Genomic DNA, 22,016 nt, shown 5'->3' with positions numbered 1-22,016 from the left:
TATATGTGTCTGTGTATGACATAAGTGACCCACGATGGGATGTAGGTACCTGTATAGGTGCATCTATGTGCATGGCTCTCAGAGTGTGTCCATAGGTGACTGTGTGTCTGTGAATATGCCTGTTGAGAGGAAGCTTGGTGTGTATCTGGCCCTAGCCCCAGTTTCTTCATCATAGATCCCTTAAAAAGCCCTTGACATGGTCAGCAGCTGGCTTCACTCTGAAATAGGGAGGCCCAGAGAGGGAGAGAGACCTGCCCGGGGTCACATAGCAAGTCAAAGCTGGGACTATAACCAAGGATGGGAATACCACCTACATAACCACAAATATACTTGGGAAGTCTTTTCTGCTGTTTAACCACATTCTGGCTGCGATGAACACTTAGTCCAGCTGTCCCACCCTCAGGCGCTGGGTAAGGCGTGAGGACAGCCGGCTCAGGTTCCTGGAAGGAGGCAGCTTCTGTGATCTGACCCAGGCAAGGAATGTCCTCGGTGGCTCCAGGGACACTGACACCTCCCTCCTATGCCCCCCTCCCCCCCTCCCCACCCCCTGCCTGACAGGTGGACAGGAAATAGGAGGGGGGCAGTTCAATAAGCCAGGGACAGTGAAGGGGAGTACATGCCTATGCTTGCTGAATGGCCATGGTGACACACGGGGAACTGTGGGTATTTATCCACAGTGTGCACATGACTATGAGTGACTCTGTGATTGCATGTACATGTCCAGTATGTGTGAAATATGTATGTATGTATTTGGGCTGAATCCCAAGGACGCTGTGTGGCTTTGCAGCAGGAGAAGGGCTCAGAGAAGCATCAGGAATGCTTGGGTATATTCGGTGTAGTGGGCAGAGGCAGCTGTATGCCCCAGGCCTGCAAGGGAGAGCCAGAGCCTGGCTGAGCCTGCACAAGGGCAACCTGTCGTTTGCCCACTGCTGTCTGCCTCCCCTGGAAAGTCTTCCTAGCCCTGTGTCCATCTCGTGTCTGTTCCATGTTCATACTGTATGCCTCTCATATCCCTTCCCTATCTGCCCAGGAGCACAGAGGCGTGGGGGTAGGGTGGGGGGCGGCCAAGGACACAGGAAGTGCCCTGTGGGGGCCTGTGGGCCAGGCCAGAGTTGTTGGCAGCCACACCAGAAGGAAAGGACATTCCGAGGTCGCTGAAAAGCTTCCACTCCTCCCTTCTGCTGCCCCCCCCCCCCCCCCGAGCTTCAAAGGAGAAGGGCGTGGGGGTAGGGGATTGAAGCCTGCAGAGTCAGCTCCTTGCCACCTGGGACTCTTAGGAGGGCAGAGCGGGCCATGGCACTAAACTCACAGACCCCCTCCCCCAACCAGCCTCCTCATTGACCAGCCTCCTTCATTCCTCTGACAGTCCTTCCCCCTCAAACCAGCCTCCCCTCCAGCCTCCCCCAAGTTTCCCCCTCTAACTGGGCAGGTCACGGAGGGCTGGGGGGCCAGGCAGGGCTTTGTCTGTCATCCGGCTACTCCTGCCTGGCGCAGGGCCCTGAGTGAGGAAGGGCTTGGGTTTCCTGACAGGGACCAGGTTTCTCAGAGGGAAAAGGAGGAAAGAAAAACAAAGAAAAGGAAGAAAAGGAGTGACTTGCTGCAGCTGGAGCCCAGCTGAGGGGCCGGGTGGGCGGGGGTGGGGGCGCTGTGAGAGAACAAGTGTGAGGCTGTGGGACAGTGTGCGATCAGGGGCCTGCTGCGGGTCAGGGGAGCAGCAGTTTCGTAAGACATGCGATTGTGAAGCGATGTGTGTAACTCTGAGGCTTCATGTGTGTGACAGAGACTCTGTAGTCGTGGAACTGTCTGATTGGCTATGTGTGACTGAATGACTGCGTGTGTGACTCAGGGAGAGGCTGTTCGAGTTTGAGACTATCTGTGTAAAGCTGTGAGGCTGAGGTATTCTGGGAGAGCACGTGTGAGTGTGCCACGATGTCTGAAACACAGTGACAGCAAGACCACATACCTGAGACACTGTATACAGATGGAGTTTAAGTCTGAATGCATTTTTCAAATCGGGTATGGGAAGGTGCCCAAAATTCCAAGTGTGTTCACACAGATGCACTGCACACCATGTGAGAGCACGTTAGAAAAGTTTGCATGCATACATACCACAGTATCACTCTCTGGGCATACGAGTGTGTTCCTGAATGCCCAGGCATCCCGAGTTGCCTCTTATGGGGATTTCTGAGATGTCCAAGTGATGCTGTCAGCCAGAGGCAGGATGTCTCTGGGTCCCATGCGGGCCCATGTGTGCGTGTGCATGTGTTCATGTGCCCTCACTGGCCCGGGGTTTGTTTGTTTTCCTCCTAATTGGCTTGTTTTTCCATGTCCATCCCACCAAACCGCATGTTTTTCCTCTCATCTCGCCAGCCCGCCTGGGCTGGAGCCCCCGGCACGCACGAAGCCTGCCTGCTTGCCCAAAGAGGAGGAGGGGCAGGCTGCCCACACCCCTGGCCAGCCCGGATCAAGCTGGGGGTAGGGATCCTTCCAGTTCTAGCCCTGACCAGGCCCCACCCAAACTCCTCCTCCTGCCTGGCATTCAAGGGCCACGGCCTGTCCCAACTTCATTTCATGGCATCCTTTGATATACTCCAACTTCAGGGCTCCCAAAGGCCCCCTTTCTGCCTCCTGCAGGTTGCTCTTTCCTTCCCAGCCAAACAGGGCTGAGGCAAAGCAGTATAGAACCAGGGGGTCTGGGGCTCCCATCCTGACCAAGCAAATACAAATTTTTAAAAAATAGATAAGGAACTGTCCAATTTAAACTTAAGTCTATTAATCTCTGATTTGTTCTAGCTTAAAATCAAAATAACACTGCATCAGCTGTGTCTACTAAACAAGACTATTAAAGGGAACCCTTTGACCCTATTTCCTAATGTGGGGGGGGGGGTCCTTTCATCATCCTGGGCAGGGGATTCCTCGAGCTGTTTGTGAGTTTCCACCTGAAGGCAGGAAGGTGGATTAAGAGAAAGCAATTCAGGGATCAGTCTGATTAGCAGGACTTCCAACAGAATATTTTTATGACCAGGTTGCCATGGAAATAGAGAAATAAAAATCGTATATGTTTAAGATAAACATTAAATAATTTTTTGTTTGAATGACCCACAAATCAGGGATAACTCTGTCCTGTTCTCTGAGCATTGGCAAGAAGGATAATTTGATATCGAGTGTTGCCAAACTCAGTCTCTTGTTACTAATAAAAAGTGACTGAGACAATCATGATTAATGTCCCCTGTTCCTCTGACCAGCTCTTTAGAAGGCAATAAGGCAGTAAGAGATAAGTACCTGTTACTAATGCTACAGCCAATTCGTGGCCAGATCTGCTCTGACAGGCAGGGCCTGGGGAGCGGTCAGGCCCTGGGTTCTGATCACAGCACGGTAGCTGCGGGCATGTCCTATGGGTATGGTCTATAGCCATCACTTCTAGACCCAATTCCCCTCAAAGAAGATCAAGTTGTCAGGGGGCTCAGGGTCACCAAGGTCCAGCCATTACTGCCAACTTTGTCCATCTTGAAGATGTGTGGGAATCAAACTGAGAAGTCAGGAGTGTAAGTACAGTGCCAAGTTGGCCTCATCCTTCTTCCATGACACTAAGTATATGGCCTCTCTACCCCCACTCTCATCCTTCCCACCCTGGTAAGAGCTGGGGGAAAGGCTGAGTCCTCCACTGCAGGTGGGTCAGGGAGGACACCCGTAGGCTGGTCCTGCATTTTTAGACCTGGCCAACAGGGGTTACTCCACCCCTGGTTTGCAAGTAAGCCATTTGGTTAGGAACAACATCATATCAAAGGCTTTTCTGTGGGTAAAGGAACATCCCCACCAAAACATTATTTCCACGCCTCCTCTAGCCCTACTGATGGGTTAGTGTTTTTGTGGAGGACCCTGAGCAATCCTTTAACCTAACATTTCCCATGGTTGTCCACACCAATTTCCTGACAACAGGGCAAAGGCCTGCTCCCAGGTCTCTCAAGCATCTCTCCCCTTGGTAGCTGCCAGGGGGAGTACAGAAACCAGCTTCAGATAGTGGAGTATATCACTCAATTGGCATGAGGCTAGAGAAGCTTGAATCTTTGGCTCACGGAGAGAAGAAAACTGTTTTCTGAGTACTTATTCTGTCAGGGGAACCTCTGGCTGGGATCTGGGTGTCAACCCTCAACAACCCTGCTAACCTTAGCCTTTCAACTTCTCCAAATTCCTCTTCTGAATCCCACTCACCTGGGCTTCCCTGTACCTTCCTGCTGGCTCCTTTTCCTCGTTGTGGCTTCTCTCCACCAACCCCTTATAAAAGGATGGTCTTCGGGGCTCGCTCTGGCTCCTCTTCTCTCTTCATCCCACAATCTCTCCTTTAGCCATCTCATCCCTCCCTGGCCTTGATGCTGACAAGTCCCCACATTCCCATTGCTAGCACAGACCTCTCCCCTGAACCCTAGGCCTTCAGATTCACTGACTATCAGCCATCAACTCCTGGCTGTTACCCAAGGAGCCCAACAAATGCATCTATAACAGATATAGGTGGTGCCACAGATCTGTCACCCATACCCACTGCTGCTTCTGCAGTTATTTGCCTAAGAGCTTTCTCCGGCCACTGAAGCCTGCGTTGCCTGCTGAGGCATCAGGCCAAAATTACTAAAGAACTACAACATCCCTGCCCCCACCCAAGGAGAATCCCCCAGCTAAGGATGGACAGGAGTTGGTGTAAAAGCACCCAAGCTCCCTTACCCCTCTGGCAGGAGACCTCTGAGATGCATGTTCTGCCTGAGCCCAGACTTAATGGCTGATAACTCTTTATTGACTAACTTAACTTCCTTTTACTATCATTTTCCCATTCCCCTATGGTGTTTCTGTCACCTACCAAACAAACTACTTGCATATGAATTCTCATCTTGGGATGTGATTCTAGGGAAACCCAAAAGACAGTGTCCAAAGGGAACATACTATCTTACTCCTGAAGGGAGCCTCCTATCATGTCTCTGTTGTAGTGGTTGGTAACACCAGGTGTCTTGACTCCTCTTGCTCTCTACTCTCCAGTCCTCCTCCCCACCTCCAATCCATCACCAACTCCTGGAGGTCTAATCACCCCCTCTCAACTTCCTTGACTCCATGCCCTGGTCCCAGGTCCTCATCATCAATCCTGCATCCCAAAACAGCCTCCTTCTCCTGCCTGGCTTTGCCCTATCCAGCCTGCTCTCTTCACCACAGTGGAAGGAATCTTTTAGGACTGTAACCTGATCTTGTCATTCCCTAGCTTCTAGGACAGGCATGGCCAATATACGGCCCGCGGGCCAGATCCAGCCCGCATAATGAGTTTATGCGGCCTGCGATTAAATTTTTAATATGCTCCGCTTCTTTAAAATCTCAGCTACTCAGAAGCGGAAGTGTCTTTGTTATTGGAAATTGAGATATTTAAGAAGATAGTGATACGCGGAAAAGAATTCCAATAATTGGTCAAATGGATTTGCGATACTTTATTTTTAAAAATAATTCCATTATAAAGATTTACAACTTTCGTACTCGTCTGTATGAACTGTTTGACGTTTAGCGGCGATGTGAAACCCACATTCTTTTAGGTGGAGTTTGCCAGTGCGCACCCAAGGTCAAACAATTCGTTATTTTTGTGGTCAAGTGTGCTGAATCAAGTGGCATTGTAGCATAGACAATAGCTGCAGTTGATAACTGAAAACGTGTCCAGGCTGTTTGTAAAACGAAATAATTGTTTTATTTGCGATATAATCCCTTCAAGCTCATTCTATTAGTTAAATATTGTTTCGATTGATTGTGATACAGTTTGGATATTAGTCTATTAGTTAAATATTGTTTCGATTGATTGTGATACAGTTTGGATATTTATATGGTATGTAATTATATTTTTATTAAAATATTATATATTAAAATTTTTTCACTCACATTTATTCATAAACAAATTACATAATAAAATTTTGTTTGCTTAAATGAATTGCTTTTGTATTTAATATTTTTTAATTTTAATATTTCACCTGGCCCATGAAAAAAGTTTTCTTTCTAATCTGGCCTGGCGGCAAAAACTGTTGGCCACGCCTGTTCTAGGATCATGATCTGCCCCTTGCCTCCCTTCCCCCATTTCATGCTCTCCCAGCCTTGCAGGCCTACAGTCACACTGCTCTCTGCCAGAAATAACTTTTTCAATGTATTTTCCAAATCCTCTAAGTCTCCACATGCCTCCCACTTGAGGAAGCTTTCCTTCTTCCCTGTGCCTTCCCAAGTGCCCACACCTATACCTATGTAACCACAGACCCCACCTTCCCCATAAGGCCCTCATCACCAGCCCCAGGGAGAGCACAAGGTGGAATGTGGCTGCTCTTGCTCCAAGCTGAGACCCCAGGATTACTCCTCATCAGGCCCCAGGAGGGCCATGACCTGCCAGCCCTCCTCCACCCATCTTGTCATAGGAACAGGATTTCAGGATCTCAAAGACCCTGGGGAAGGGAAGGAGAGATACATGTGCAAAATACCCAGGGGTCTGGACTCAGTGGTCAAGACTTGGCTAGGAGCTCAGAAGAGCAGGTTGGGGTGGAATCGGAGAACAAGGGTCAAGGTGATACAGCCCTCCTCCCTCCACCAACAGGAAGGGGACTGGATCTGGGCCAAGGGTCTGGGCTTCACTGATAACCCCTTTGAGTGAAGTAGGACATCGGATGAGGGATTGAGAGCAACACTTACAGCCCACATGTAGGAGAACTTGGTGGCGCGGGTGCCAGGAGTCATGGTGGAAGCAGGCGTAGAGGCCGCTGTGGCCCAGTTCCAGGCCACGAAGCATGAGCTGAGAGCCATTGAGCAGGTCAGGGGCCAGGTCTGTCCCGTTTACCCGCCACGTCACAGCTGCATCCCAGTTGGCAGTCCCACATGGTAGAGTCACATCTGAGCCCAGGCGCTCGTACTGCACGTGGGGTGCCTCTGTGGGGTTGGGGAGGGCACAGAGCAAAAGTCACAGGTCCCAGCCATGCCCAGCAACCAGAATGTGCAAGGATGACAGCCTGTGAAAGTGCACAAGTCAAGAGTCCAGGCCAAGAGGCTCTGTTTCTAATGTTGTGTCTTGGGGAGATGAGGAGTGTGCACAATGTCTGTGGCTGTGCAAGTGTACAGCTATGTGTCTCTAAATTTGTGTGTTTGTAAATGAGCATTCTTGAGTGTGTGTGTGTGTGTGTGATAGAGAGAGAGATTGCTGGGAGGTATTTTAGAACTTGGCGAAAACCCAGTTCACCTCCAGTCTCTAGGTTCTCTTAAAAAGTTTTCTTGACCCCCATGACCCTAACCTCTTACCACCAACAGTCCCAGGCGCAGTCACTGACATCTGCTACCCAGGCAAACTGGAGCTGAGGGGCCCCATTCCTGGATTCCTTTCTCTGTCTTCCCCATCTGCTTCTCTTCCCCATCCTTATCTCTTTCTGTCTTGCCTTTTTCTCTCTCTCCTACTCTGGCCCCCCTAACAAGCCCCCCCCCCCGCAACCAGCCATCCAGGGCTTGGGCAGCAGCAGCAGAAGAGAGAATGGACCCGGTGGAGGACCAGAGCCCTAGGGAACTGCTGGCAGCTGTCAACTTTGTGAGGCAGGAACTACTTGGGTTGGGGGTGGGGGAGTGCTGGGACTGAGGGAGCTCTCTGACCATTCCTCTCCTGCCCCCAGGAGGGGCCTGTCAGAGCCAAAAGCAAACCCCAGCCCTGGCCTCGGCAACCCAGGCGTGATGGACAGTGCCCAGGAGACCGGAGTGGAAGGGCGGGAGGGAGCACCTGTCGAGAGGCAGTGCTAGATGGGGGAGACATGTGGGAAGGAGAAAGTCCCAGACACCCATCTACAGACACCAGCAGAGAAACAGGCATGGAGGGCCTGGAGATGCAAATCTGTTCTCTACATCCTGCTCCCCAAGTCTGGGAGGACAGATGCTTTCCTGGTCCCAGCCAGATCTGTGGAGTGAGGGTGGGAGGGGAAGAGGGGGAGCTATCTGGGTGGGGGGCTGCGGGATCCCTCGTTAACACTCGCTCAAGTCTCCCCTCGGAGAGCTACCCCACTGAGTTGGGAAATTTTCAGAGGCAGTTTCTGTTAACGAGCCAATTAAGTTGGGCCAGTGGCCTCTTAATTAGACTTGTTAACACCACCAGAACGGCAGGGGGTAGGGATCCCCTATGTCACAGCCAACCCCTTCCCTCTGTTGAAGCCCCCTCCCCAGTGCTGCTTTTCTCTGTGCTGGAACATCTGTCCCTGTTTGTTGCCCCTGTCAGCCTCCCTGTGCTGGGGCTCTCCTTGTCTCTGGGTCTCTCCATGTCTCCAGATCTCTCCCCGGCTGCTTGTCTCTGTCTTGCCCCTCTGTAAGCCTCCCTGTCCCTGTCAGAGGAGAAGGAAGCAGGAAACCCAGCCAGCCCTGACCATTCGTCTGTGGGGCTGGGACCAGCCGAACAGAGGATGAACAGGGCGGAAGGGCGGCGGCTGGGGGCCTTGGAGGCCACAGCTGTGAGGCTGGACCAGAGACTGAATGAGGGCCTCCCCCTGACCAGAGGCCCAGTGTCCAAGGTTCAAGCCATAGAGCCCCCCCAATCCATCAGTCCTAGCCACTTAGCCCCCCTCCAACCTCCCTTCCAAAAACCTGGAGCTTCCAGGAAACATGCCAAGCCCCTCTCTCTGCACCCCACCCCCCAGCAGAGACTCTGCGTCCAGCTGCCTGAGGAGGAGGCTGGAAACTGACCGTTGGGGAGGGGGTGTGGCCATCATGGTCCCAGCGGCAGCACATCAACACTGACCAACAGCAGCTCAGAACTAACACGGACGCAGGATGGCCCTTCAATCCTGGGGAGCAGGTACAGCCACAAGAAGAGGAAACAGCAACCCAACAGCACAGCAAATGTAATGGCAGTGGGGTAACACTTCCCCACTGTGCCTTATCCACCTCACAGAGGACATGGAAACACAACCCAACGACAATGACAAACCAACGACGTTAAGGACAGGGCAAGAATGAAAAAAATGACAACACAATGACAGAAGAAAACTATAGGCTACAAGGCACAGGCAGAGGGGGGCAACATGACATGACAATCACACAGTGTCACACTGCTACAATAACACAACAACAGTAATACACACAGCCATGAAATAACCCCAAAGATGGCAGTGATTTAATCCTTTGTCTCGGGACAGCTCTCCTCCCACCCCAAGGGTGCCCCTACTGATGTGCTGTCCATTTCAGAAATTAAATCAAACAGCAGGAGGAGGATGGGGTTCTTGGCCCTGACGCGGTGACAAATGCTCTAAAGGAATCAGCTGTGAAAAGGTTGTTAGAAGCCAGGATGAGAGACAGAGACAGGATGAGGTCATGAACACAGAGAGCACAGAGGGACAGGACAGAGCTGACAGCTCCCTCACACCTGCGCACACAGGCTCACATGGGGACCACATGCCGGAAACAGTCCCCCCGTGCGTCCTAAGCAACTTCACATCGCCACACACATAGGATGAGGACATCATCACAAAGAACAAGCACACACAGGACAACTGTCCATAAGGTCACAGCCACACAGGGACACTGTCTCACTTCAGGGGTAGTAACACCTGATACAAGATCACATGCGTACACAGGAAGGGCACCACCACCGAAAGGCACAGTTACATATGGGAACATGGTTTCATATATGGGAAGACAGTTTAAGAAGGATGCAAACACACAGACAGAAACAGAGAGAAACTATCACACATGGGGTACAGTCTCAATCGTGACACAGTTCCACAAAGGGCACGATCACACAGACAATGTCACACCAGGGGACAGTGCAGAAAGATGCAACCACACAGAGAAACACACTCAAATAGGTGCCTTGTCTCACCCACACAAAAACACAGCCTAATGCACAAGAACAGTCTAACACACTCACAGAGATGAAGCCTTGGTCACATGTGGCTCTGGTTTATGCACAGGGCAGGGACGAGGCCAACAGTAGAGACTACTGCAGGCCTAGGCGAGTCAGGTCAGCACAGGAGCCCAGGGCAGGCTGACTACAGGCAGGAAGTTGATGGGCTGGCCCAGTAGTGGTCCCTCTGGTCCCTGCCCATTGGGGAACAGCTCTGGGCAGGTCAGGCTCTTTGGGTCTCAGTGTTGGTATTACAAGGAAGAAGCTACAGGAATCTCAACCCACTGCCCCCCTTGAACCCACAGGCTTGAGGGTGGCAGAGCTCAGCCATCAGGGTCTGCTCCGTGCCTGGGCCTCAGAGATGCCGTCACCTTCTCTGCCTCTACGCAAGCCAGCTGAGGTGGGGTAGATGGTGCAGACCACATCCACATGGAAGCTCCCTATTCTTGGAGCCTCCTTCGAGCAGTTTCGAAGTCAGCCCTTGTACTGATGTGGTTGTTTGAGGTGCTGCCTCAAATGCAATAAAAGGGCTGGTGGTCAAGTTAAGAGGGTGTCTGTTTCCCAGTAGGGGTGCAGCTCCCTGCCCTGCGGGCTGTGAGTAGGTCTCAGCCCTCACTGGACATTGGTAGGGGAGAGCACAAGGCTGCCAATGGCACTGCCTGAGTAATCCCTGCATCCTCCAGCCATTTCATTCCAGCTGACTGACTGACCAGCCCATTTTCTTAGTGCCAGCCCTGCCCCATCTTGTTCTCAGTCTACCATCTCCATCCCTATATTCCCTCTAGGATAAGGGAAAGCATTCCACTCCAGCCTACTGTCTCTCAGTGTCTCCCACTGAATGTCCCAAAAGGCCATAGGGGAATTTCACTAAATACTGTACAGGGGCCCTGGCCCTAGTTGTCCCTAACTCTCCTCCCACCTATCTGTACCCCACATTCATCTTGGTGCAAAGAAGGACAGATCATCTCAAGCCAGAGATACCACAGTATGAAACCAACCAGGAGGGTCAGACCAGGTGGTGGTGCAGTGCATAGAGTGTTGGCCTGGATGCTAAAGACCCAGGTTTGAAACCCCAAGGTCACTGGCTTGAGTGTGGAATCATAGACATGACCCCATGATTGCTGGCTTGAGCCCAAGGTCACTGGCTTGAGCAAGGGGTCAGTGGCTTGGCCAGAGCCCTCTAGTAAAGGCATATATGAGAAAGCAATCAACGAACAACTAAGGTACCGCAACTACGAGTTGATGCTTCTCATCTCTCTTCCTTCCTGTCTTTCTGTCTGTCTCTTTCTCACCAAAAAAATAAATAAATAAAAGAAAAAGAAACCACCCAGGAGGGCCTGGAAGACTATGCCTATAAGACAACATCAGTGGGTCACCCTGCATATCAGTGTCATATGACTCATGTCCTTCTAGGTATTCATGGGTGATAATGCCAGCTTGTGCCAGTATGTGGCTCCTGGGTAGGTGCAGCTATGCCAAGGAAAGTTCATGCTTAGCTCTGAGAGGGGGTGGGCAGGGATGCCCCCTCCTCCCACCCAGCACTCACCCTGTGGACTGTGTCTCTGAGCGTAGACAACGGCAGTAGCGGCAGCAAGCACAGCACAGCAGGCCCATGGGACAGGAATGGCCATCTGTTGGGAGAAACAGGGGCAGCAGGGGAAGGGGCGACATCAGCCTAGGCAGGAACCTTCTAAGGAGCACCACACCCCCTCTCAGGCAAGACTGGTAAATCCCAGCCCTAGGGCCAGGGCACCTTGACCCCAGATGCCCTTCTTAATAGGGCTCAGGATCCTCTTTCAAGCAATAGAAAAAACATTATTGGCATCTGTACACAAAGGTTTGCTAAGATGATAGACAGCAACCTATAGTGGTTTGTTGTTCGATAAGGCTGCTAGCTGCAGAATGTAGTCAACTGTGAATGAGTGATAGAACATTGGTGATGTTAGGGCCATTTTTCTTTTTTCTTTTTTTTTTTCTTTTTTTCTGAAGCTGGAAATGGGGAGAGACAGTCAGACAGACTCCCGCATGCGCCCGACCGGGATCCACCCGGCACGCCCACCAGGGGCGACGCTCTGCCCACCAGGGGGCGATGCTCTGCCCATCCTGGGGGTCGCCATGTCGCGACCAGAGCCACTCTAGCGCCTGGGGCAGAGGCCACAGAGCCATCCCCAGCGCCCGGGCCATCTTTGCTCCAATGGAGCCTTGGCTGCGGGAGGGGAAGAGAGAGACAGAGAGGAAAGCGCGGCGGAGGGGTGGAGAAGCAAATGGGCGCTTCTCCTGTGTGCCCTGGCCGGGAATCGAACCCGGGTCCTCCACACGCTAGGCCGACGCTCTACCGCTGAGCCAACCGGCCAGGGCGGCCATTTTTCTTAAAATATAGATAGATAGATAGATACACACACATACATATATTTATATATATAATCTTCACTGATGAGGTTGGCTAATTAGCTATAAACATTGCAAAAATGAAAGGGTAATGTTTTAACTTAGTTGGAGGTCTATACTTCTCCAAAGTGCCTTGAACGGAAGGTCCCTTGGTGTGCTCCTGGGGAGAGAGCCCCAAACCTGGATGCTCAGGAGCCCCTCAGATTTTCTCAGTGAGCCTTGCCACTGGGCTCTGGGAAGTTCATAGCAGCAGGGTACCAGAGCAAGGGTCCATTGTGACCAAGGTCAGATGTGGGCTTTTGCTGTAGTGTGTACCAATGATCAAGAGAAGAATGAGGGATTTTCACATATAGGTCCTTGTCAGGGATCCCAGCCCATCCTTCACCCTAGCCACATGCCCCAGGAGCCTGGGTCCCACAGCCCAGCAGATATGCATCATTGTCTATACACACTCATATGGGTCCATAAAGTACGCTCAGGACATGACCCCAGAACCCAGAATGGATCCAACTGCCCCCTACTCATTGTCTTGCTTCCTGGAACGGGTCTAGCAGTTCCTTTCCAATCCCACCTCAGCACATACTCACACCTAAGAGCAGAAAAATAACTATTTCCTGCAGAAAAGGCTGCAAATATTATTCTTCCAACCCAGTCTGAGGACAGGGGGGACTGTCAACCAGACAGAAATAAGCATACAGAGAGCAACACTGTCTGACACTCAACCAAACCCTGCCTGTCAAAGGTGTAGCCAGACACACAGCAAAGATACTAGCCAGAGATGCTGCCCAAAACAGCTAAACAGAACCCCAAAGAAACAGCTCCACACAGATAGAGTTAAGATTGGGAGACACAGCCTGACCTGTGGTGGCGCAGTGGATAAAGCGTCAACCTGGAAATGCTGAGGTCACCGGTTCAAAACCCTGGGCTTGCCTGGTCAAGGCACATATGGGAGTTGATGTTAATAATTAAAAAAAAAAAAAAAAAAAGACTGGGAGACACAATCAGACAAAGCCAGAGAACAGGTGATATACAACCAAAGGACCCACCAGAGACACTGTAAAAAACTCAGGTGTAAGCCAACATATAACCAGAAAAAAGAGCAAGAAGCACAGGCAGAAAAACCATCAGCAACACAGCCAGAGAACCAGAGACACTGTTAGAAACCATGCCAGAGAAGCTGCCTGACACACAAGCAGAGAAACACCAGAGAAACTGATAGACACAAATAGGCATACACCCAGAAAAACAGCTAGAGAGAGAACCAGAGATGCAGCCAGATGCTCAGTCAGGAAGTATCCACACCACTAAAAACACTGCCAGGGACACTCAGACACAGACACACTGCCAAACACAGCCAGAGCCACTGTCAGAAATACTGCCAGAGAAACAGCCAGAGACACTGCAGACAGCTAGAGCAGGAGACAAATGTGGGTGTCAGCCTGTATGAGTGGGGGGTGAAGTTGGAGAGAACCGGACTTCTGGGGGCTCATCAATGGCAGAGGGCTCCTGTCTGCCTGTTGCTGTACTCGCCCCTCACCAGGTGAGTCCCATCTGCCCTGGTTTTCCTCTAGCCACAGCCCCAGGTGCTCTGACTGCCCCTCCCTGGCACAGCTCATCTCTCTAGGTCCCATGTGCCCTTGGCTACCGGTCTCAAGCCAGTAACTCCTAGAAACTTAGCTACCACGTGACCTGGCTCGTAACCCTCAGCTACACCCCCATCTTCAGCTACTCCCCAGGTCTAGGAGGTTAAGACAATGGCCAAAGTCACAGTCAGTAGTAGAAGGGCCAGGAAATGAACCCAAGACTGTTTGAATTTAGAGCTGGTGCTAGAGAAAGACAAAAGCTTGTTCTCCAGCTCCACCCTTGCAGGTAGCCCTCAGACCCTCCCCCACCATCTCTGCCATCTGCCTGTCTTTGTCTACACAGCCAGGAAGATACTCCACCTCACTGCCACCCACTGCCCACCACATGGGAGTAGGAACCTTGACATGGGGAGGCAGCTGGGCAGACAGAGTGGATGGAGATTATATCACAGGATGGGAGGAGAGGGACCAGGTGGCCCTCTGCTCCCAGCTCTTTCCTGGTCCCAGTTTGGGAGGCAAGGCGGGGCTGTGGAAATGACCTAGCATGGCATGGCATGGGTATACATGCATACAGGCGCGCGCGCACACACACACACACACACACACACACACACACATTTGGGCCCCCGCAGGGGGAGGAGTGGCTTCTTCATCAAAGTCGCCTCCATCAGCCCGATGAGTTACTGTAAGGGCCGGGCCCTCGGCCAACCGGGGCTGCAGCCATGAGAGACGGGCGCTGCTGAGAGCAAGCACTGCAGAGAGTGGGGGATGGGGTACCAATCACAGACACCGCATGGTTTGGGACACTCAGAAAAGGAACACTGAGGCAAGGAGAGAAGGAAAACCATGAGTGGAGACCCAGAGGGATAAGAAGGGACCAAAATAGGGAGAAACAGAAGAGATGCAGGAAGAGAGATGGGGAGCATAGGAGATGGGCGGAGAATCAAGGGCAGAAGGAGAGACAGACCTAGAGAGAAGGAGACACACTGGCAGGGTCTCTACGCCCACCCAGCTCCTCCAGTGTGAGGGATGGTGTCAGAGCAGCAGTCCTGGCAAACGTGAGACAAGAAGAGCATGGCCTTCCTGGGGACTGTAGGACTCTCTTTGGGGACCCAGAAGCCCAGGCCCCAGGGAATAAGGGTGGACTAAAACCCCACCCCATCTCCCCATCTCTGTCCTGCAAATGCAGAAAGCCTCAGGCCAACTGCACTTGCCCCTTCCCTCAAAAGCCCAGCTGAGCCCACTCCCAGGTAGGACAGCTGAGGCCAGAGGCATCCAGGCTACACCTCCACCCTGCCCTAGCTCACCTCAAGCTGCCCATCCCAGGGCAAAGACCATCTTTCCCAGAAGTTTTCCAAGTCCACACCCCATGGTTCTGGGATAGATAAATCCCACAAAGCCCCAAATAAGGGCCATGCAAACTGACCCAAGCTCCCTGTAGACCCACTCCAGGGGCCAGCCTGGCTTCCAGCCCCAGTTCTGGAATGAGGAGGGAACAGAGGGCACCTAAGTAGCAAGAAAGAAGAACAGAGCCCAGCAGCCCAAACCCCTTGTCAGCACAAGGAGCCCAGCACTTCTGACAAGAACCTCCAAGTGGCATACACACACAGGTGACACATCAAGAGTCAAATCCTGCCCTGGCCGGTTGGCTCAGTGGTAGAGTATCAGCCTAGCATGCAGGAGTCCCAGGTTCAATTCCTGGCCAGGGCACACAGGAGAGGTGCCCATCTGCTTCTCCACCCCTCCCCCTCTCCTTCCTCTCTGTCTCTCTCTTCCCCTTCTGCAGCCAAGGCTCCATTGGAGCAAAAGTTGGCCCGGGTGCTGAGGATGGCTCTGTGGCCTCTGCCTCAGGCGCTAGAATGGCTCTGGTTGCAACAGAGTAACGCCCCAGATGGGCAGAGCATTGCCCCCTGGTGGGCATGCTGGGTGGATCCCGGTCAGGCGGATGCGGAAGTCTGTCTGGGTGCCTACCCATTTCCAACTTCAGAAAAATACAAAAAAAAAAAAAAAAAAAAGGAGTCAAATCCTGGGCCCCCAACTTACCGTCACTGCCCTGCTGTGACACAAAGATATCATTACACATTGCTAACAACACTCAGTATAAGTAACACAGTTGTACAGTTGACAATTGCACACGGGTGTTGACAAGTCACTATACTGACAAAGATGCAGTGACAGTCACATAACAATAACACCAACAAACAGGGCAATACCTGTTGATACTGACATAATCATAGTGACAGTGACTTCAAAATCAAAAATGCAGTGAAACTGACAGTCACAAAGAATAACAATGACAGTGATATCCACAGTGCTATAGGAATGTTAATAAGACTCAGTAATAGTCTACAGTAATGCTGGCACCATGAAGGGTGACAGTCACCAGCAGTGACAATGATAGACACAAGTGACAGACTCCAGATCAGGAACCTCAGTTATCTAGCTTCTGCGTCTGGCTTAGGATCAGCCCCAGCAAGGTCCCAGTTGCCCTTCACCCCCACCCTCAATCGCTGATCAGGTGAAGGCAGAATCTGAGGAAGGGGAAGTGTGTATCAGAAAGCCCCAATTTATCCTTGCAGAAGCAAGACAGTTCAGGTTACACAGCCCAACATGGGAGGTTGTATGTTCGGAGCTTCAGGGTGTTGGTTGGTGTGGGTGTGCTGATGGTCAGGTAGGCTCAATCTGGCCTGAACAATGAATGAGCAGGGAGGCCCCAAGTGGTGCCTCCAAGAAATTGAGATCCAATGAAGTTCACTGGGCTGGATTGCCCTCACCACCCACGGCTGGGTGAGGTCAGAAACATTCATCTGATGGAGGGCAAATGGCCCATGGCAAGGCCAAGGTGACATCTCCACAGCTTCCAGGCCCCCTTGGAAACCCCAGACTTCAGAATATGTGTGAATAAGGAAAAGGCACTCTGTCCTGGGGCCTCGTCCCCTTCCCTTCTGCCCCTAGCAGCCCTAGAGGGCCTGTCCGGTGAATGAGGCAAGAACTCAGGACAGGACACGGCATGAACTGATTCAAAGGCTGGAGGAACTCTGGAGGCCTCAGAACTCCAGAGGAATTAGAGTGGAGTAAGGAAGAAAGACACCTACACTTGGGAGATGGAGAGAAAATGAGAGACAGCAGGGGCAGAGAGAGGGACAGGGATGTGGTGGGCAGGGAGGAACAGTACTGGCTGAGAGGGAGCCTGGGAGACAGTCCTGGCTGGCGGGAAGCTCCAGGAGAGGGAGGAGGGGTTGAGGCCAGGAGGCCCCCAGATCCCACCAGGACTAGGCAGCCTGGACCGCGTGGGCGGTGGGGGCGGAGGCAGAGGCCTGGGCTGTCCAGAGGCTGGTGGGGGGTGCAGGCTGGAGGGAGGGCTGGCCCCTGGCGGCTGGCCCACAGGCCCCCCACCAGGGAGGGGGTGGAACCAGGTCAGGGGCCAGTTCTTGGGCTGGGGCGGCTGGCCACAGGGTAGGCTTCCACTCCCTGCAGCGTCTCTCCCTCCTGCGTCTCAGTCTCGGCTCTGGCTCTCCTTTCTCTCTGGATCTAGACCTGGCCTTCCTCTCAGCAATCTGTGCCCCCACCCCAAGGGGCACTGGACTCAGATGCCATGCCTGGGCTCCGGATTCAAGCCCTATCTCTTCCTAGGATACCCCAACCCCACACACTCCAGGAGAAAACCCCAGTGCTCAGGGGATAAGACCCCACCCAAATTTTGGCCCCCCCTTCCCACATAGAAGGGAGCAGGAGAAGCTGAGCACCCGTGGGAAGGGGGGCCAGGAGGGAGGCAGGGGAAACAGTTCCCCAGCTCCAGCCTTTGGCTGAGGTTGTGGAAAAGGAGGCAGCTCAATATGAGTGAGTTGGGGGGTGGGTATCTGCACCTGCTGCTGTGACCTCTGCAGCCGGAGATGGGGGCTGGGGGGGGGAACGACAAGATTCCGATGGATTTTGGCAGCAGCCTGAACTCTGAGTGCTCAAACCCCCTGCCCCCAGCCTCTTGCACCATGGGGACCCTGAGATGCCCTGCTGCACACATGTACGGGTGTGCTGTGGGGAGAACCTGGGGCCCGCCCATGATGGGCCTGGCTGGGCAGCTGGAAGGTGTCCTGAGGAGGTGGGAATCTGAACCCCACAAGCCTGTGCCTACATGTGGAGTCCCACTCCAGAGCGGGCTGCCTGGTGAACTGACATGTGCTTGTAGATGAACCTACATGTAGGCCTGTGTTTAAGAAGCCCTCTAGGCCTGACCTGTGGTGCCGCAGTGGATAAAGCGTCGACCTGGAAATGCTGAGGTCGCCGGTTCGAAACCCTGGGCTTGCCTGGTCAAGGCACATATGGGAGTTGATGCTTTCTGCTCCTCCCCCCTTCTCTCTCTCTCTCTCTTCTTTCTAAAATGAATAAAATAAATAAATAAAAAATTCCAGTTTAAAAAAAAAAAAAAAAAGAAGAAGCCCTCTAAGTGCAAAAGGCCTGGGATTCTCCCACAAAAGTCAACTGGTCCAGCCTGGCCTGTGGTGGTGCAGTGGATAGAGTGCCAACCTGGAACACTGAGGTTGCTGGTTCGAATCTCTGGGCTTGCTGGGTCAAGGCACAAATGACAAGCAAGCAATGAACAACTAATGTGAAGCAACTATGAGTTGATACTTCTCATTCCCCTTCCTTTTCTCTCTGAAAAATCCATAAATAAAATCTTTTAAAAAAAAGATCAACTGGTCCAGCTCCCTGCCTCTCAAATGGAAAGCAGGAAGGGACAGATAAATTCCTATCCTCCCTCTGGGCATATGGGCTCTTGAAGGCTTTGCAGAACCTGAGGCACAAACACCAACTCCCCCATCCCTTAACCCCAGTCCAGAGTCCCCTCTGGCTTCTAGAAGAGTAAGGAAGATCCCTATACCTAGAAAAGTCCCACACACCAGTCAGGTTAATTCTGTGAAGAATAGGCTGCTCCTCTTGGAGGGATAGAATGCTGCAGCAGAAGGTTAGACAGCTAGAAGAACTCCATGAAAGGTGGGGGATGGGCAGAGAAATGGGGTTGAATGAGACTTCCCTTAGCTGATGGGGCAGAGGGCTCGCGGCAGATGAAGCAGCAGCAGGATGGAGGTTTTAGGGCCTTCATGGAGACAGAAGAATGGACAAACTAGCTTTCGAGACTTGAGGGCTGGGACAAAGACCTACTTGCCCTAGCATCTCCCACTACACGCCACCCCTGCCCCCATCACAGCTATGGTGTAGACACACCCTCAAATACATGCACAGAAGCCTATGCTTGTAAGTTTGTGTACACCAAATAAAATGGAAAGAAAAAAAAGCTTGTACACACACACCGGGACTGGGGAGGCAGTGCATGTGAAGAATTGGTTTGTAACAAAAAGAACTGAAGATCATTTTTCTAATAGAACCAGAGTTGACTGGGGGGATGGGGGAAAGACACAGAACTTTAAGTGTCTTTGTGTAACACGGTCCTGTTCTCTCTACCCCCCCCCCCCCAACATGCACGTATACTGCACACACTTTGAGGAAGCTTCTGGTCTGCTGGGCAAAAGCAAGCCATCCTTCCTCCCCCTTGCTCCCCTCCTCACAGTGGGGAAGCCAGAGCAATCTGTTCCTGATGGGTAAACACAGGCATGAGTATGCACACACACATTCTCACACACACACCAGCGATTCAGGGTCATATCATACCCAGTGTTCACTCCACCCAGAGTCCTAGCACACACTTGGGCTCTCATGACCACCCTGCAGAACTCCTCAAAGCCCCCACCTCCACATACACGCAGCCACAGCTTTAAAGACACACCCAAAAACCTCTTGCAGACTCTGGCACTCAGAGTTTACCACCATGGCCACATATCACAGCCTCCCACATGGACACCCGCTGCCACAGCCCCACACACGCTGGTGTGCATGCACACATGCATTACACAATCACACACACAAACTCTCACACGTGCTCACTCAGAACAGTGATGGTCTCACATATGGATACCATCACACAGAACAGTTGATCTTCTACACAGATACCATCGCATCTCCAGAAACTCAGAGCTCCCCAGTCACCCTCAGCCCCTCACACCCCTATATTCCACAGGGGGAAATACTTAGATACACACTCAGGATAATGACTCTATCCTGGAACCTGGGGTTGGCCAGGTGGTGCTTGTGGGGAGCGGGGGTGTGTGTGGGGGGGGAGAGCTCAGGATAGCCTAAGGCCAAAGGAAAAGGGAAGGAGGAACTCCACTGGTCCCTAAAAAGTGAGTAAATACATTATTATTCCCTAGGCCAGCGATTTTTTAACCGTTTTTATCTCATAGCACACATAAACTAATTACTAAAATTCTGCAGCACAGCAAAAAATATATTTGTTGACCATCTGACCAAAAAAATAGGTATAGTTGTTTTTTTTTTAATTTTTTTAAATTTTTATTTATTCATTTTAGAGAGGAGAGAGAGATGATAGAGAGACAGGGGGGAGGAGCTGGAAGCATCAACTCCCATATGTGCCCTGACCAGGCAAGCCCAGGGTTTTGAACTGGTGACCTCAGCATTTCCAGGTCGATGCTCTATCCATTGCGCCACCACAGGTCAGGCTAGGTATAGTTTTTATTAATTCACACAGAATGGCTATTGTACTGGCTGTTGTCATTTTCTTATTTGACAACCTAAGGGGGAAAAAAGGTCAGTGCCTCTGACTAAAGTCAGGTGTTGAATGTTTTAAATTCTTACTCTAGTCAGGTGGTTCTGTGGTTAAAGCATCGACCTAGCTGCAAAGGTCATGGGTTTGACCCCGTCAGGGTACATATGAGAAGCAATCAGTGAGTGCACAACTAAATGAAATGAGTTGATGCTTCTCCCCCCCCCCCCCCCCCATTTCTCAAATCAATGAAAAAAAAATTTTTTTTTATTTTTGCAGCACACCAATGTGCCATGGCCAGGGCACACTGGTTAAAAATTGCTGCCCACGTCAGACCTGTGGTGGTGCAGTGGATAAAGCGTCGACCTGGAAATGCTGAGGTTGCCGGTTCGAAACCCTGGGCTTGCCTGGTCAAGGCACATATGGGAGTTGATGCTTCCTGCTCCTCCCTCCTCTCTCTCTCTCTCTCTCCTTTCTAAAATGAATAAATAAATAAATAAATTGCTGCCCTAGGTGCAGCTACTTCCTTCCCCAACCACACTTTCACCAGCGTCTGGGAATGATGGGAGCTCCAGGCCCGACAGAAGGGTGAAGAAGCCCCTGAGTGCAGAGATGGTGACACTGGTAGGAGTAGAAGCCAGGAAACCCCAGAAACCAGCTTACTCCCTAGGCCCCCACTGTCTCCCTTCCCCCTCCCCTCTTCTCTGGGATGAGGATCAGCAGTAGCTCTCAGCCTAGCTATCTGCTGTGTGATCCCAGCCTCTTCACAAGCTCTGTGCCCACAAGTGTCTACAGGGCACCCAAATGTCAGGCCTGGCTGCAGGAGGGGAAGGAAGGGGAAAGAGATGGGGGCCTTAACCTCAATTTTTAGCCAAAGCACTGTCATCACTGTAAGGTCCAAAGAGAAATGGGGATAGCACTGACCAAGCTGGTACTCCCCTAAGTAACCACTGAGAAGAAAAGAACCCTAAAATGTCTTTGGAGCCTGGGGCCCTGTGCCTCGCCCCACCCCCCACTCTTCAACACAAGAAAACACCATGTTGCTGTCAAGGCAGAATGGAATCTAGGTTGTGCTGGCCAGGTCCCAACCAGGAAAATGCTGTTGACATCCTCACCACTTGCCACTCCAGGTGTAGCTTGGACCCTGATGCCCCATCCTAAAGGGAGCCTGGCAGGGCCCCATAGAAGCCAGGCAGGGGAGCAAACACCAGGCAGCAGGACCTAAGGGAAACAGGCAAGGAAGTCCCATAAAGCCAGGTGATAGAGACTTGTGGAAAGCAGGCAGTGGGAACAAAAGAAATCGGGCAGAAGGGTCTAGGGAAATTGGGTGACAGGGCCCAAAAGAACATAGGCTGTGGGGGCCAAATGAAACCAGGCAGTGGGGACTAAAGTTAGCTAGGAGGTGGAGACAAATGAGGCCAGGCAAGAGGCCCACAGGATGTGAGGAAAGAAAGATATCAGGAGCTCATCCCCTCTGTCTAGATGTCACCCCCACACCCTAGGCCTCTCTCTCAGTAGCCCCCTTCCCACCTAGGTGGTGGTCCCCTCCACCAGGCCAATG

At 52.0% G+C, this 22,016-nt stretch overlaps 1 protein-coding gene across 3 annotated transcripts in view; it reads right to left on the bottom strand.

The window, feature by feature from the left end:
• CNTFR (ciliary neurotrophic factor receptor) overlaps nt 1–22,016 on the bottom strand; it is a 42,895-nt gene that overhangs the window by 7,873 nt on the left and 13,006 nt on the right. For 2 of the 3 annotated variants that reach the window (XM_066256879.1, XM_066256880.1), the window contains 2 exons: nt 11,415–11,499; nt 6,694–6,927 (listed from right to left, as the gene is read on the bottom strand). In XM_066256879.1, coding sequence (XP_066112976.1) covers nt 6,694–6,927; nt 11,415–11,499 — 319 coding nt within the window. Of the gene's footprint in view, nt 1–6,693; nt 6,928–11,414; nt 11,500–18,072; nt 18,096–22,016 lie in introns of those variants that run through there. The other variant, XM_066256881.1, reaches the window with a different exon arrangement.

Source organism: Saccopteryx bilineata, chromosome 2 (assembly GCF_036850765.1).
Source record: "Saccopteryx bilineata isolate mSacBil1 chromosome 2, mSacBil1_pri_phased_curated, whole genome shotgun sequence".
Taxonomy (NCBI): Eukaryota; Metazoa; Chordata; class Mammalia; order Chiroptera; family Emballonuridae; genus Saccopteryx; species Saccopteryx bilineata.
This window is presented reverse-complemented; position numbering and strand designations above follow the sequence as displayed.